This window comes from Dendrobates tinctorius, unplaced genomic scaffold (assembly GCF_039654945.1).
Source record: "Dendrobates tinctorius isolate UK_male_01 unplaced genomic scaffold, ASM3965494v1 ptg000160l, whole genome shotgun sequence".
Classification (NCBI taxonomy): Eukaryota; Metazoa; Chordata; class Amphibia; order Anura; family Dendrobatidae; genus Dendrobates; species Dendrobates tinctorius.
In genome coordinates, this window is record NW_027361827.1 from 23333802 (window position 1) to 23348816 (window position 15015).

A 15015-nucleotide genomic window follows, 5' to 3' on the forward strand; every position below is an offset into this window, starting at 1 on the left:
TGCCAGGATGTTGTATGACTTCATTATGACATCAAAAATTTCCAATGCAGAACTGAGTATTGCCAATCCAAAATAGGGAACTTATTACAGTATTTAGGTTCCGTGCCACGTCATTGTCACAGGTTTCAAAACTTTGCATCTATGCAAGAAATTTTACCAATTTGAATGTCAGGCTGGGTTCTTATAATTGTAAAAGCGTGTTTTGTTTGTTTTACTTTAGAAGGCAATAATACAGGCAAAGTGTGACCAACAGGCCACATCTGGTCTTTTGGCTGTTCCGGTCCGGAGACCGCAAAAGGACTGGAAACAAACCACGCAACCATCTCCCACCTGCCATCTTGACTGCTCCGGTATCTACACAGTCAAGATAACCAATATCAGTGAACACGACTGGTGGAGAACGGCGCTGTCAGCTCCCTCTTCCACCATCCTGACTGTTTGGCCTGGATCACACATGTGAGAAACACGACCGAGTCTCGCATGTTAATACCCGGTACTCGATCAGAGCATGGGGCTCCATGTACTGCTATGCGGCTGCACGCTCCACTCCCATGTACCGGGTATTAAGATGTGAGACTCGGCCATGTCTCTCACGTGTGATCCCGGCCTTTAACTGAGACTCAGTGCAGCAGATGAAATGACAACAAGAAAGCGCCTGCTGAGTGGAACCTCAGTCTGTACACAACAAAGACCGATGCAACATTCAGATATATATATATATATATATATATATATATATATATACACACACACATACATACAAGTTTGTGAATCAAGCCCTGCCCCTCATTATGTCATAATGGTTGCCATGGTGACAATGATGTCATAATAGGTTGCCATGGCGGAGATGATGTCATAATGAGTATATGGGCATGGGACTATGGGATGGGGAATATGTATGATGGGTCTATGGGCACAGCACTGTGGTATGGAGGATGCGTATGATGGGTATATGGGCACGGGACTATGGGATGGAGGATGCGTATGATGGGTATATGGGCACGGGACTATGGGATGGAGGATATGTACAGTCATGGCCAAAAGTATTGACACCCCTGCAATTCTGTCAGATAATACTCAGTTTCTTCCTGAAAATGATTGCAAACACAAATTCTTTGGTATTATTATCTTCATTTAATTTGTCTTAAGTGAAAAAACACAAAAAGAATTGTCCTAAAGCCAAATTGGATATAATTCCACACCAAACATAACAAAGAGGGTGGACAAAAGTATTGGCACTGTTCGAAAAATCATGTGATGCTTCTCTAATTTGTGTAATTAACAGCACCTATAACTTACCTGTGGCACCTAACAGGTGTTGGCAATAACTAAATCACACTTGCAGCCAGTTGACATGGATTAAAGTTGACTCAACCTCTGTCCTGTGTCCTTGTGTGTACCACATTGAGCATGGAGAAAAGAAAGAAGACCAAAGAACTGTCTGAGGACTTGATAAACCAAATTGTGAGGAAGCATGAGCAATCTCAAGGCTGCAAGTCCATCTCCAAAGACCTGAATGTTCCTGTGTCTACCTTGCGCAGTGTCATCAAGAAGTTTAAAGCCCATGGCACTGTGGCTAACCTCCCTAGATGTGGCCGGAAAAGAAAAATTGACAAGAGATTTCAACGCAAGATTGTACGGATGTTGGATAAAGAACCTCCACTAACATCCAAACAAGTTCAAGCTGCCCTGCAGTCCGAGGGTACAACGGTGTCAACCCGTACTATCCGTCGGCATCTGAATGAAAAGGGACTGTATGGTAGGAGACCCAGGAAGACTCCACTTCTTACCCCGAGACATAAAAAAGCCAGGCTGGAGTTTGCCAAAACTTACCTGAAAAAGCCTAAAACATTTTGGAAGAATGTTCTTTGGTCAGATGAGACAAAAGTAGAGCTTTTTGGGCAAAAGCATCAACATAGAGTTTACAGGAGAAAAAAGAGGCATTCAAAGAAAAGTACATGGTCCGTACAGTCAAACATGGAGGTTCCCTGATGTTTTGGGGTTGCTTTGCTGCCTCTGGCACTGGACTGCTTGACCGTGTGCATGGCATTATGAAGTCAGAAGACTACCAACAAATTTTGCAGCATAATTTAGGGCCCAGTGTAAGAAAGCTGGGTCTACCTCAGAGGTCATGGGTCTTCCAGCACGACAATAACCCAAAACACACTTCAAAAAGCACTAGAAAATGGTTTGAGAGAAAGCACTGGAGACTTCTAAGGTGGCCAGCAATGAGTCCAGACCTGAAACCCATAATACACCTGTGGAGAGATCTAAAAATGGCAGTTTGGAGAAGGCACCTTTCAAATATCAGGGACCTGGAGTAGTTTGCCAAAGAAGAATGGTCTAAAATTCCAGCAGAGCATTGTAAGAAACTCATTGATGGTTACCGGAAGTGGTTGGTCGCAGTTATTTTGGCTAAAGGTTGTGCAACCAAGTATTAGGCTGAGGGTGCCAATACTTTTGTCCGGCCCATTTTTGGAGTTTTGTGTGAAATGATCAATGTTTTGCTTTTTGCTTCATTCTCTTTTGCGTTTTTTCATTTAAGACAAATTAAATGAAGATAATAATACCAAAGAATTTGTGTTTGCAATCATTTTCAGGAAGAAACTGAATATTATCTGACAGAATTGCAGGGGTGTCAATACTTTTGGCCATGACTGTATGATGAGTAGATGAGCACGGGACTATGGGATGGAGGATATGTATGATGAGTAGATGAGCACGGGACTATGGGATGGAGGATATGTATGATGAGTATATGGGCACGGGACTATGGGATGGAGGATATGTATGATGAGTATATGGGCACTGGACTATGGGATGGCAGATATGTATGATGGGTATATGAGCACTAGACTATGGGACGGCGGATATGTATGATGGGTATATGGGCACTGGACTATGGGATGAATGATAATCATTATAATTTGTTATACCCACAGTTACTATGCCTGGGCAACGCCGGGCTCTTCAGCTAGTGATTTATAAAATGAAGGAAATTCTATGGATTTGATTTGCTGTTACTGACAATACATATTACAATAAGCTCTATCACATTAGCAGCGACTCAACAGACTTAATTCTGATGAATATTAATCAATAAAATATATATTATAATAATGAGCAGAATTAATGTCAGCCTATTGTTTCAGTCCTCCACAAGTCATGGTCTCATGTTGTTAATTACCCAGCCCTGCTTTAAGGCCCCTTTACATTTAGCGATGCACCAGCGATCCGACCCGGTCAGGATCGCTGGTGCATTGCTAAATGGTCGCTAGTGAGCTGCCAAACAGGCAGATCTCACTAGCAATGCAGCGACACAGCAGCGGTCGTTACTTACCTTTCACACGCAGTGATGCTGACGTCCTCCCGCCCACGTCGCTCGGCTGATCAGCAACAGACAGCGGGGGAGCCGGTCGGAGGTATCACACATAGCGATATCGCTAGCAATATCGCTGCTGCGTCACAAAATCGGTGACGCTTTAGCGATATCTCTGTGTAAAACCCCCTTTAGGCTGTGTTCACACACAGCGGTTTTTAGCGGTTTTCACCATAAAACCGCTATAAATAAGCTTCCCAGTCATTTCTATGTATTTTGCACTTTTTGTGCACAGTGATGCGTTTTTCACCGCGAAAAAAACGAATCGTGGTAAAAACCGCAGCATGCTAATTAATTTTGCGTATTTTTCCGCGGTTTTGGCTTCTTTCATGCGGTTTGAAACCGCTGCGGAAAAAAAAAACGCATCAAAATCGCCGCAGAAAAATAGGTGCGGTTTCTGGGAAGAGATTCAGGTTTTTGAGCAGAAATTTTCTGCAACGTGTGCACTTAGCCTAAGTGTGATACACTTATTTCTACACAAGTTTGCCTCACAAATTTTTTGTGACGGCAACATAACTCATCATTAATATTATTTCCTTGAGAAAACACACAAAAGTCATTTTAACGACCAGCTCAGGCACAATTTCTATTAGATCGATGGTAATTTGTAGTAAACCATGTGACCTTGACCAAGTTTCTTCACCTATGTGGTGAACTGGCATAGTCCAGTGCTGATGATAACCCTCCGACATGGCACAGCTGTGTAGCTGACCCAATGATGTTTATGGCAGCTCCTCCTGGTGAGATTGGCATCGTGCACATAATAAGGCTGGCACAGTGACCTGCCATGGAGTAATGGGTGTGATTGGCAGCTCCTACCAGCCTTACCCTGCTGCCATTATTTACAAGCCATGTAACATCACATTGGGGTAGAAGTAATGAAACAGTAAAGGACTGGGCACACGGAGGGTGTGAGAAGAGACATTACACCGCCTGGGCTTGGTTTGCACAGTCATGTTGTGCTGACAGCCTGCCTGGAACACAAGGGAGAGCAGACAAAGGCGAAGAGGGGGAAGCCAGGCAGCGCCATGCCAGGGACAGTCACACACGGCGAGCAGGGCAAAATGGAGGTTGGAAGGCGGGCACTGCAGCTGTCACCACAGAAGGAGAGCACCGACAGCACGACACACTCAACATGGAGAGCGCGAGTGAGGAGGAAGAGGACAACATGGCGACGGCTCCTCTGCCACTGCCGGGCTGAGGGCGCGCTGTAGCCGGACATAACCCGCAGTAACAGGGCGGGGATGTAGCCACCATACTCTGACGGGCAGTTCATGTATTTATTTCTCTGTACGTGGGATTTAGCGCCTCCATTCTCCTCCCCCTCTGCTCTGCTTTCCCGCCCGATTCGTTGAGGAGGGGAACATGTCGCCCGGACACGCTGTGTATTTTCGTCCGTTCTATCACATAGACGGTAACTACACGGCTACAGGGACGGCCGGTGAGGGGAAAATGAGCTGCCAGCCAGTCACCTCCGGCACTGGGAACTTCCCCACAGAGGGCACACGCTGCTGCTGCTGCCATATTACCTCACGGTCGTGTCCCTTATTGTGCTGGAGTCACGTGACGGCATTTCTAGATTTGGCCGTTGGCAGCAACTTTCCAGTCGGACTTTCCGTCCGCCAGTGTGCGCGGTGTGACCGTCACCGTGCGTGTCCCTGACTGACTAGAGCCATGACTGTACCGTCACCGTGCGTGTCCCCGACTGACTAGAGCCATGACTGTACCGTCACCGTGCGTGTCCCCGACTGACTAGAGCCATGACTGTACCGTCACCGTGCGTGTCCCCGACTGACTAGAGCCATGACTGTACCGTCACCGTGCGTGTCCCCGACTGACTAGAGCCATGACTGTACCGTCACCGTGCGTGTCCCCGACTGACTAGAGCCATGACTGTACCGTCACCGTGCGTGTCCCCGACTGACTAGAGCCATGACTGTACCGTCACCGTGCGTGTCCCTGACTGACTAGAGCCATGACTGTTCTCTGAAGGGGAAGACCTCTCCTCACAACTCCGCCATAAAGTGCCGCAACCGGGTGTAACGCGCATTTCATTCCCTCCTCGCCATTACTAACACTTATTTCTAGAAGGGCCGTCAGGTAATGCCACAACATGGCAGCTACCGAGGGTGTGGAAGAAAACAAACATGACTAGAGGGAACTGAAAACTTTGAATGTAAGCTTCCGTGTAAAGCTCATTTCCATCCCGCCATCTCCTTCCCTCCCTGACTGAGCACCGTCCCGGCCATAGGGGAATCACATTGGCCACGCTAAACTTTGCGCCTATGGAGAAGGCGGTGTAGTGTGGCCAGGTGCCATGACAGAGTTCCTGAAGTGTGTGGTGCCCATGCTAAGGTGAGGAGACGGACTAGCCTGCACCTCAGGGGGGGGGGACACGGAGGGAGAGAGGGGGCTGCTTACATCAGTCGGCGTCCTGTTCCTGAGCTCCAGGTGAATTCTCTTCTTCATGTCCATCTTCTCGCTTTTCCGTTCGTCCCTCGCTCTTGTCTATGGCTCTGTGATAGATCGGTCTCCCCCCGTCCTGGCTGGCTTTTCTAGATGATCCAGCCGAGAAATAAAAGTTTCACAGGGAGGGGGTGGGAGGCTGCACAGCAGAAAGAGCAGTTCGAGGTGTCCTTAATGGAGGCAGAGAATCATCCGAGCGCTCTCTGTATAGGAAACGTGTGGAAGCTGCCGAGACCAGACGCCAAGTTACTCACAAGAGCGAGGAGGAGAAACCATGGAGGGAAAAAAAAAGGCACCGAAAAAAAAGCCGACGACACTACCGCCTCTCGTGGTTACAGCGAGGTATTGCAGACTGAGCAAGCAAATGCTGCAGCAAATAGTAGAAAGCGACACCAGGAAAAAAAAAAAGGCTTGCATAAAGCTACAGCGAGGAAAACATGGCATTTCTAGAAGGGTCTCTTTTTCTACTGTTCCATCTATTTTGTATGATCTCCATAGATAGATCATGAGATTATTGCGCTTACCAGCCCCAGCACCGATGCCAGAGGAGGCTGAAAGGAGTGGCTCGGAGACCATGCCTTACAATTTCAAGTTTTTGTAGTCCTTATAGGTGAAAATGAGGGTTGTATAATAAATGTATGGCTCTACGAGAAGTTTAGTAAGGCCACATGCACACATCCAGTATTTGGTCAGTATTTTACCCCAGTATGTGTAAGCCAAAATCAGGAGTGGGTGATAAATGCAGAAGGGGCGCAAATGTCTCCTCTGACCGTTCCACTCCTGGTTTTTTGGCTTACAAATACTCAATGTGTGCACATGGCCTAAAGCAGGTAACATTTGCATGTTCAGTTAGGTTATTGCCTGCCGGTACTTTAGTAGGATGTGCTGATCATCAGCCAGCATTTCTTCTGTTTAGTGCTCCACCAGTGATATCATTGCCATCACCATGGCTGTATAATAGTAGCCGTCACTTATAAGAACCTCCTGAAACATCAGAACATGACATTATCTGCAGCTTTCCTAATATACTGATTTGACCTTTTGCATTATTTTTAAATAAAGAAAAAAACCAATTGGAATAGAAAGAGTTCCAAGAGCTGTGACAAGTGGCCCCTGCTATCTTCAAAAAGACTTGACGGGAGGGGTCTTAGTTGCAACTGTACAATATTGATAGTATATTAGATGTAGGACATGTCAGCAAGTCTAGAAGCAGTTTCATAATGGTATGTTTCCACAGTTTTTGGAAGCAGACCAAAAAAAAAGACTGACAAAAATTCACGTTGAATATCAAGTGATCACTTCCTAATCATATAAGAAATTGGTTTCTGTGGAAGGTCACTTTATCTGTTTCTGAGCAACTTAAAACATTTACATTAAAATAATAAAAACCTTATAAATTATTTACATTTATGTAATTTTCTTTGTGTGTGTAGTAATAATAAGTCATTTAGTATTGTCTTGTCTGGCGTTTTCTCGTCAGGATGCAGAATGATAATTATTAAGGCTATGTGCACACGCTGCGGATTGGTCTGCGGATTTTTTATCTGCGGAACTGCAGGTAAAACCGCAGGTAAAATGACCTGTGGATTGGCCTGTGGTTTATCATCTCTACAGTGGAGGAGATGGTAAACCGCAGCAGAATCCGCAGAAAAGAATTGACATGTCAATTCTTTCTGTGGATTCAAAACCGCAGCTTTTCCGCAGTTAAAAATCCGCAGTATGTGCACAGCAGAATGTAAATCCCATAGGATAACATGCTACTGTACACTGCAGAACTGCTGCGGCAAAAACTGCAGCGTGTGCACATAGCCTTATATTAATTTTCACGTTCAAAGGTCCTCGAGTGTTAATAACTGAGAATGCAGTGTGTAATGTATGTTCACATATTGTATGCAAAAATGCAATGTGTGAACATGCCTAACGTGAAAATAAGTGATCTTGAGGCTCTGGTCACATGTCCATGTGTTAAGCCCCCGTTACACACTGCGATATCGCTAGCAATATCGCTGTACAGTCACCGATTTTGTGACGTTGCAGCGATATCGCTGCATGTGATACTTACCTCCGACTGGCTCCCCCGCTGGTTATCGCTGGTCGCGCGAGAAGCTCCTGGACCATTCCTCGTCGGCCACTTCCTGCTGCACTTCCTGTGGCGCCGACGAGCGACGCGTGGATGCGGGCGGGAAGATGCAGGATCGCCTGGTGTGACAGGTAAGTAGCGATCCCCGTCCCCAGCGATGTCGCTAGTGAGATCTGCCTGTGTGGCAGCTCACTAGCGACCACCTAGCGATGCACCAGCGATCCTGACCGCGTCATATCGCTAGTCGGGATCGCTGGTGCATCGCTAGGTGTAACAGTACCCTTAAAGTTGTGTGAAAGTATTTCTCCCTTGCTGATTAAGTATTCTTTTGCATGTTTGTCACACTGAAATATTACAGATCACCAAATTTAAAGATAACATAAGTAAACACAAAATGCAGTTTATAAATGAAGGTCTACAAGGCCCTGTGTGAAAAAGTGATTACCCCTAAACCTAATAACTGAATGGGCCACTTTTAGCAGCAACAACTGCAAGTGTTTGTGATAACTGGAAATGAGTCTTTTACAACGCGCAGTAGGAATTTTGGCCAACTCATCTTTGCAGAATTGTTGTAATTAAGTCACATAGGAGGGTTGCCGAGCATGAACAGCCTTTATAAGGTCATGCCACAGCATCTCAATCGTATTAAGGACTTTAACTAGGCCACTCCAAAGTCTTAATTTCGTTTTTATCTTGCTGATGTGTTTTGGATCATTGTCCTGCTCCATAACTCAGATTCAGCTTGAGGTCACTAACAGATGGACGGATATTTTCCAGCAGGATTTTTTGGTAGACAGCAGAATTTATGGTTCCATTTGCCCTAACAAATCTTCCAGGTTCTGAAGCAGCAAAACAGCCCCAGACCATCACACCACCACCACCACATTTTACTGTTGGTATCCTTTTCTGAAATACTGTGTTACTTCTACGCCAGATGTAATGGGACATTAATAGGGTTGATCGAATAGATTCGGATACGTGCTTATCTTAATAGCTATAGAGCTTCCCGAATAGCTGCCTCGGTAACTGGATACCTGGAGTGCTCCTGATAATCATCTGTTCGACGCCGCAGCTGCATGTGACAGTCACAACAATCAGGCTCTCCATGCATGTGTTGTGACTGCCACACAGCCATGACACATGCAGCTGCGGCGCCGAGCAGCTGATTATCGGTAGCGCATAAATATCGGGGTATGTGGTATCCTAGGGGACACCTAACAGCAGTACTCCTGACTTCTGCCAGCAGTAACAGCTGCGCATGCGCATAAGGCTATGTGCACACGTAGTTGGAAGTGCTGCGGATTTTTCCGCACTGATTTTGAAAAATCCGCAGGTCAAAATACCTGCGGTTTAGCCCTGCAGTTTCACACCTCACAATGGTGAAGGTGTGAAACCGCAGCGGAATCCGCACAAAGAATTGACATGATGCGGATTGTAACCCGCAGCAAATCTGCAGCATGTGCACAGCGTTTTTGTATTACCATTGAAAACAACGGTATTGTACAACGCAGCAGAAACTGCTGCGGACTGGCAGGGCCAGATCCGCAGCGTATGCACATAGCCTAACTATCACAAACCCATGCCGCATTACCAGCTGGTAATAGTTATTTGCTTTATTTCTCTATTTAATATATACAGTATATATACTACCTGAAGAGCCCGGCGCTGCCCGGGCATAGTAACTAACTACGGTTAGTTATAACAAATTATAATATAAGAGCCCCGCCGACTCCGCATAGCCACATTCACTATAATATTCCACATCCCGTCAGCCTGAGCTACCGGACTACTATCCCTAATATCTCACATCATCCCGTCAAAGCCACCGGACTACTACTCCTAATATCCCACATCGCCCCCTCCCTTTAAGAGAGGCCTGGGGTCAGAACCACAGCGCTGAGGGATTTGCCCTGACTTCCATACCAATGATCCCTTTAAGAGAGCCTGGGGTCAGAACCACAGCGCTGAGGGATTTGCCCTAACTTCCATACCGGGGATCCATTTAAGAGAGGCCTGGGGTCAGAATCAGCGCTGAGTAGATTTGCCCTGACTTGCATACCAATGATCCCTTTAATAGAATCCTGGGGTCAGAATCAGAGTGCTGAGGGATTTGCCGTAACTTCCGTACAGGAGACCCCTTTAAGAGAGCCTGGGGTCAGTACCAGAGCAATTGAAGGCAATTGCCATGACTTCCATACTGGAGATCCCTTTAAGAAAGGACTGGGGTCAGAACCAAAGCACTGGATGGATTTGCCCTGCCTTCCATACCGGTGATCCCATGAAGAAAGGCCTGGGGTCAGTACCAAAACGCCGAGTGGATTTGCCCTAACTTGCATACCAATGATCCACGGGGCGATTCATTTCTGCCATGTGCTCTGCTCCTTTCTGGGAGCAGACAATGGCTGGGAGCTTATGTTCCCAGGGATGCTAGATTTTTCTCACCATGTCAATGTCTGCTGAGGTGTTGTCAAGTGGAAAACTTGTTCATAGCAACCAATCACAGCTCAGCTTCTTTTAACCAGCTCTAGTGAAATGAGAGATGCTTAGTGATTGGTTGCAAGGAAAACTGTTGATCATAGCATTATAATACCCCACTCCTTGGATATTATGTATGAGTTAGGGTTAGGAATTAGAGTCAGCACATTAGCTCTAGCACTGCCTAGCACCGCAGTGTTGCTCCACATCTACAGCTAGCGCCTAGAGCGTCGGCCAGTATAGGCCTCCCTGGCCACTGCTACCGCAGCGTCCGCTAGAGTAGCGCCGTGCGCCGTGTGTGTGCTTTCCAGCACCGTTTGTTAGGCTGGTTAGTGGCGTCCGTCAAGGAGGACACTGCCCACGTTGCAAGCAGTGGTTCACACCACCGTGACCTGTGACGCTAGCAGGTTGTGGTTGTTTGCCGGCTGGTACGTGTTACGTGAAGTAACGGAGCTCGTGCCTGCTAGCACCGGCTCAGTGGTTACCCACTGGTGTCCGGCATTCCTCCTACACACCTTTCCCGCATTGTTCAGCAGCAGTTGGTCACCTCTGCATGGTGGGCCCTGGGCTGCGAACGCACCTTATATATTATTTCATTTTTATTATTTGGTGCGTTCCGCCAGCCCCGTAACAGTACCTTTCTCCGTAGTCCAGTTAATAACGAGTGTTCCGCGACGATCTCCCGTGTAGAACACTGACATTGGGTGATGTCAGTGCTCTACAGGGGCTCCCACGATGAACTGACAGGCGGAGATAATCCTCCGCGTTGTATCCCTCCGCCTCCGGGAGAGAGGACCCCTAACCCTAATTCTCACACAGCATTGCAGTAAAGTGAGAGGATGAACTCCGGTAACCTCTTCAGTGATTCACTGCAGGAGCCATTGTCTCCTGTCAGTGCATCGTGGGAGGCCCTGTAGAACAGTGACATCACCCGATGTCAATGCTCTACAGGGGAGATCGTCATGGGACACTCGTTATTAAATGGACTATGTCGGAACGGGAAGTATTTGTTGTTTTTTTTTTCAGGAGATCGAGGGCATTGCATGGATTAGGCGTCTAATAAATATGCAAAACACAAAACAAATTTCTCATTTGTTTCATTGTGCATTCTGTGCATATAAGGGTGTGACCGCCCTGTTTCTGAGTTGGAAAATCCATCCTGTCTGGCCTATACTATTACTGGTGGTTCAGTCCCTCTGTCCTTGTTCACATTTACGTCACTTGACAAGTGGAAAGGTTTTAAATACAAGAGTTAGGACTGTCCCACAAGGGTTGCCGTGACGTGGCGGGATGGCTTCTACATTATTTTGATCAAAATTATGTTAACTAAATACCCTTATTATTACTATTATTACTACTCTGTGTAAAGGTCATGTGTTCATATGCAATTACATTTTGCATGCACATTAATTTACTTTTTCTGCTCAGACCCAGTTTCTCGTCTAATAAATATGGCAAAACTGTGTAGTGTTTTATTTCATTAAAATACTTTTCTGGCTGTGTCTTTTTTTTAACCCTTAACTATAGGATTAGTAATGGATAGGTGTATTATTGGCGCCTCTCCATTACTAATCGGGCTTCATGTCACCTTACAAAGGTGACATTAACCCCTTATTACCCCATATGCCACCACTACAGGGCAGTGGGAAGAGAGAGTATCGGAATTGGTGCATCTTACAGATGTGCCATTTCTGGGGCGGCTGGGGCAGATGTTTGTAGCCCGAGGGGGGGCCTTTATCCATGATCCTTTCCTGGGCTATGAATATCTGCCCCCCAGTCATCGGCTTTCTCTGGTGCAGAAAATTGCGCTGGAGCTCACGCCATTTTGCTCCCCCTTTTTCAAAATTAAACATTGTTCATTAATAAACATCGGCCTTGGTATTATATATCTATATAGATAGATATATCTATGGATACATATATCTATTGATAGATATCTATAGATCTATCTGTGTGTGTAAACATTCTTCAATGGAGTATGCAAAATAAGAGGTTGGACAAAGAAATGACGACTCATTTTTTGTTAAATAATAGATCTTTATTTAGCTTACAAAAACGTATACAAATCCACATGAAAAAACCTTATCAAATCCGCATCAAAAACGCGCAGATTTTTACCTGCGTTTTCTGCCAAGAAAAGCAGATTCTGTGCAGAAAATTCTGCAGGCAAATCTGCAATGTGTTCACATGCCCTTATGGTTGTGGCCAAAAAGTTCAATTTTGACCTCATCACTCCAAATTACCTTGTTCCAGAAGTTTTGAGGCTTGTCTCTGTGCTGTTTTGCGCATTGTAAGCAAGTTACTTTGTGGCATTTGCGCAGTAATGGCTTTCTTCTGGCGACTTGACCATGCAGCCCATTTTTCTTCAAGTGCCTCCTTATTGTGCATCTTGAAACTGCCACACCGCTAGTTTTCAGAGAGACCTGTATTTCAGCTGATGTTAGTTGTGGGTTTTTCTTTGCATCCCGAACAATTTTCCTGGCAGTTGTGGACAAAATTTTTGTTGGTCTACCTAACCGTGGTTTTGTTTTTACAGAGCCACTGATTTTCTATTTGTTAATCACAGTTTGAACGCTGCTGACTGGCATTATCAATTCCTTGGATATCTTTCTGCATCCCTTTCCTGTTTTATACAGTTCAATTTCATTTTCCCGTAGATCCATTGACAATTCTATTGATTCCATGACTCCCAATCCAAAAACATCAGTGGGTGGATTAAAAATGTTGCTTTTATGCACACACACTGATTGCAAGCAAACAGGTCACAGGTGAGGATATTACCTTTAGTAGCCATTCAAACCCATTTGTGTCAACTTCTGTGCATGTTATCAGGCCAGAATCACCATGGTATGTTAACTTTTGATCAGGGTTAGTTGAATGTTTTGATTTGTCATTATGATTTTAAAAAGAGAAAGCACAGTAGTTTGACAATAAATGGCTTCACCCAACCACTAACCATGAGTGGAGAAAAAGTTTTCGCGTTATCATTCATATTCTCTAAAAAAGGCCAAGAAAGCAAAAATTCTGCCAGCGTATGTAAACTTTTGAGCACAACTGTATATTTTTTGCTAATATATAAAATTTCTTTGGTGATCACTGTTTTTGCATACCTCTTTTTTTCTTTTTTTTTCTACTTCATAGCTATTCGGATAAGCACTTCTCTTAAGCTATTCAATCAACCCGAGACATAAACCTTTCAAACAGGTCAACTTTTGTTTCGTCAGTCCACAGAGTATTCTCCCAAAAGTCTTGTTGATCATGGAGATCTTTTCTGGCAAAACTGAGATGAGCCTTTATGTTCTTATTGCTCAGCAGTGGTTTTTGCCTTGGAGCTCTGCCATGCAGGCCATTTTTGCCCAGTCTTGCTTATGGTGGCGTCATGAACACTGACCTTAACTGAGGCAAGTTAGGCCTGCAGCTCTTTGGATGTTGTTATGGGGTTGTTTGTGACCTCTTGGATGAGCCGTCGCTGCCCTCTTGGGGTAATTTTAGTCATCCAGCCATTCCTGGGAAGGTTCACACTGTTCCATATTTGCGCCATCTATGGATAATGGATCTCGCTGTGGTTTCCTGGAGTCTCAAAGCTTGAGAAAAGGCTTTATGACATTTTCCAAACTGATAGATCTCAATTTGTTTCTCATTTGTTCCAAAATTTCTTCGGATTGTGGCATGATGTCTAGCTTTTGATGATCTTTTGGTCTACTTCATTTTGTCAGGCAGGTGCTATTTAAGTTATTTTTTTGAATGAAAACAGGTGTGTAGGGAATTTCGACTCAGCTTCCCAAAGATGTGATAAACTAGTTAATTTTATGTTTTCGAGGGGGGGGATAGTCTTTCACACAGGGACCTGCAGGTTTCTTTTTCCATTAGTAATAAAGACCTTCATTTAAAATCTGCATTTTATGTTTACTTGTGTTATCTTTGTCTAATTAAATTTGTTTGGCGATCTGAAACATTTCAGTGTGACAAACATGCAAATAAATAGGAAATCAGGTAGGGGGCTAACACTTTTTTATGCAACTGTATATTCATCACCGGAACCATCATTAGTATACACATGTGGTCAAAATTGTTGGTACCCCTCGTTTTAATGACAGAAAAACCCACAATGATGACAGAAATAACTTGAATCTGACAAAAGTAATAATAAAACAACTATGAAAATGAACAAATGAAAGTCAGACACTGCTTTTCAACCATGCTTGCACAGAATTTTAAATAAAATAAAACTCATGAAATAGGCCTGGACAGAAGTGATGGTACCCTTAACTTATTATTTTGTTGCACAACCTTTTGAGGTAACCACTGCAATCAAATGATTTCTGTAACTGTCAATGAGACTTCTGCATCTCTCGACAGGTATTTTGGCCTATTCCTCAAGAGCAAACTGCTCCAGTTGTCTCATGTTTGAAGTTTGCCTTTTCCAGACAGCATGTTTCAACTCTTTCCATAGATGCTCAATAGGATTTAGGTCAGGTCTCATAGAAGACCACTTCAGAATAGTCCAATGTTTTCCTCTTAGCCATTCGTGGGTGTTTTTAGCTGTGTGTTTTGGGTCAGTATCCTGTTGCAAACCCATGACCTGTGACTAAGACCAAGCTTTCTGACACTGGGC

The 15015-nt window shown here is 44.8% G+C and overlaps 2 protein-coding genes across 3 annotated transcripts in view; one reads left to right on the plus strand and one right to left on the minus strand.

The window, feature by feature from the left end:
- The window catches only part of ANP32B (acidic nuclear phosphoprotein 32 family member B), a 93820-nt gene extending 87648 nt beyond the window's left edge, over window positions 1–6172 (minus strand). Inside the window, exon 1 of the mRNA XM_073549714.1 lies at window positions 5801–6172. Within this exon, the coding sequence (XP_073405815.1) occupies window positions 5801–5854 (54 nt within the window). The 5' untranslated portion in view covers window positions 5855–6172. The remainder of the gene's footprint in view (window positions 1–5800) is intronic.
- The window catches only part of HEMGN (hemogen), a 143755-nt gene continuing 132876 nt past the window's right edge, over window positions 4137–15015 (plus strand). For both annotated transcript variants that reach the window (XM_073549717.1, XM_073549716.1), the window contains exon 1: window positions 4137–5734. The gene's annotated coding sequence lies outside the window, so the exon portion shown is untranslated. The remainder of the gene's footprint in view (window positions 5735–15015) is intronic.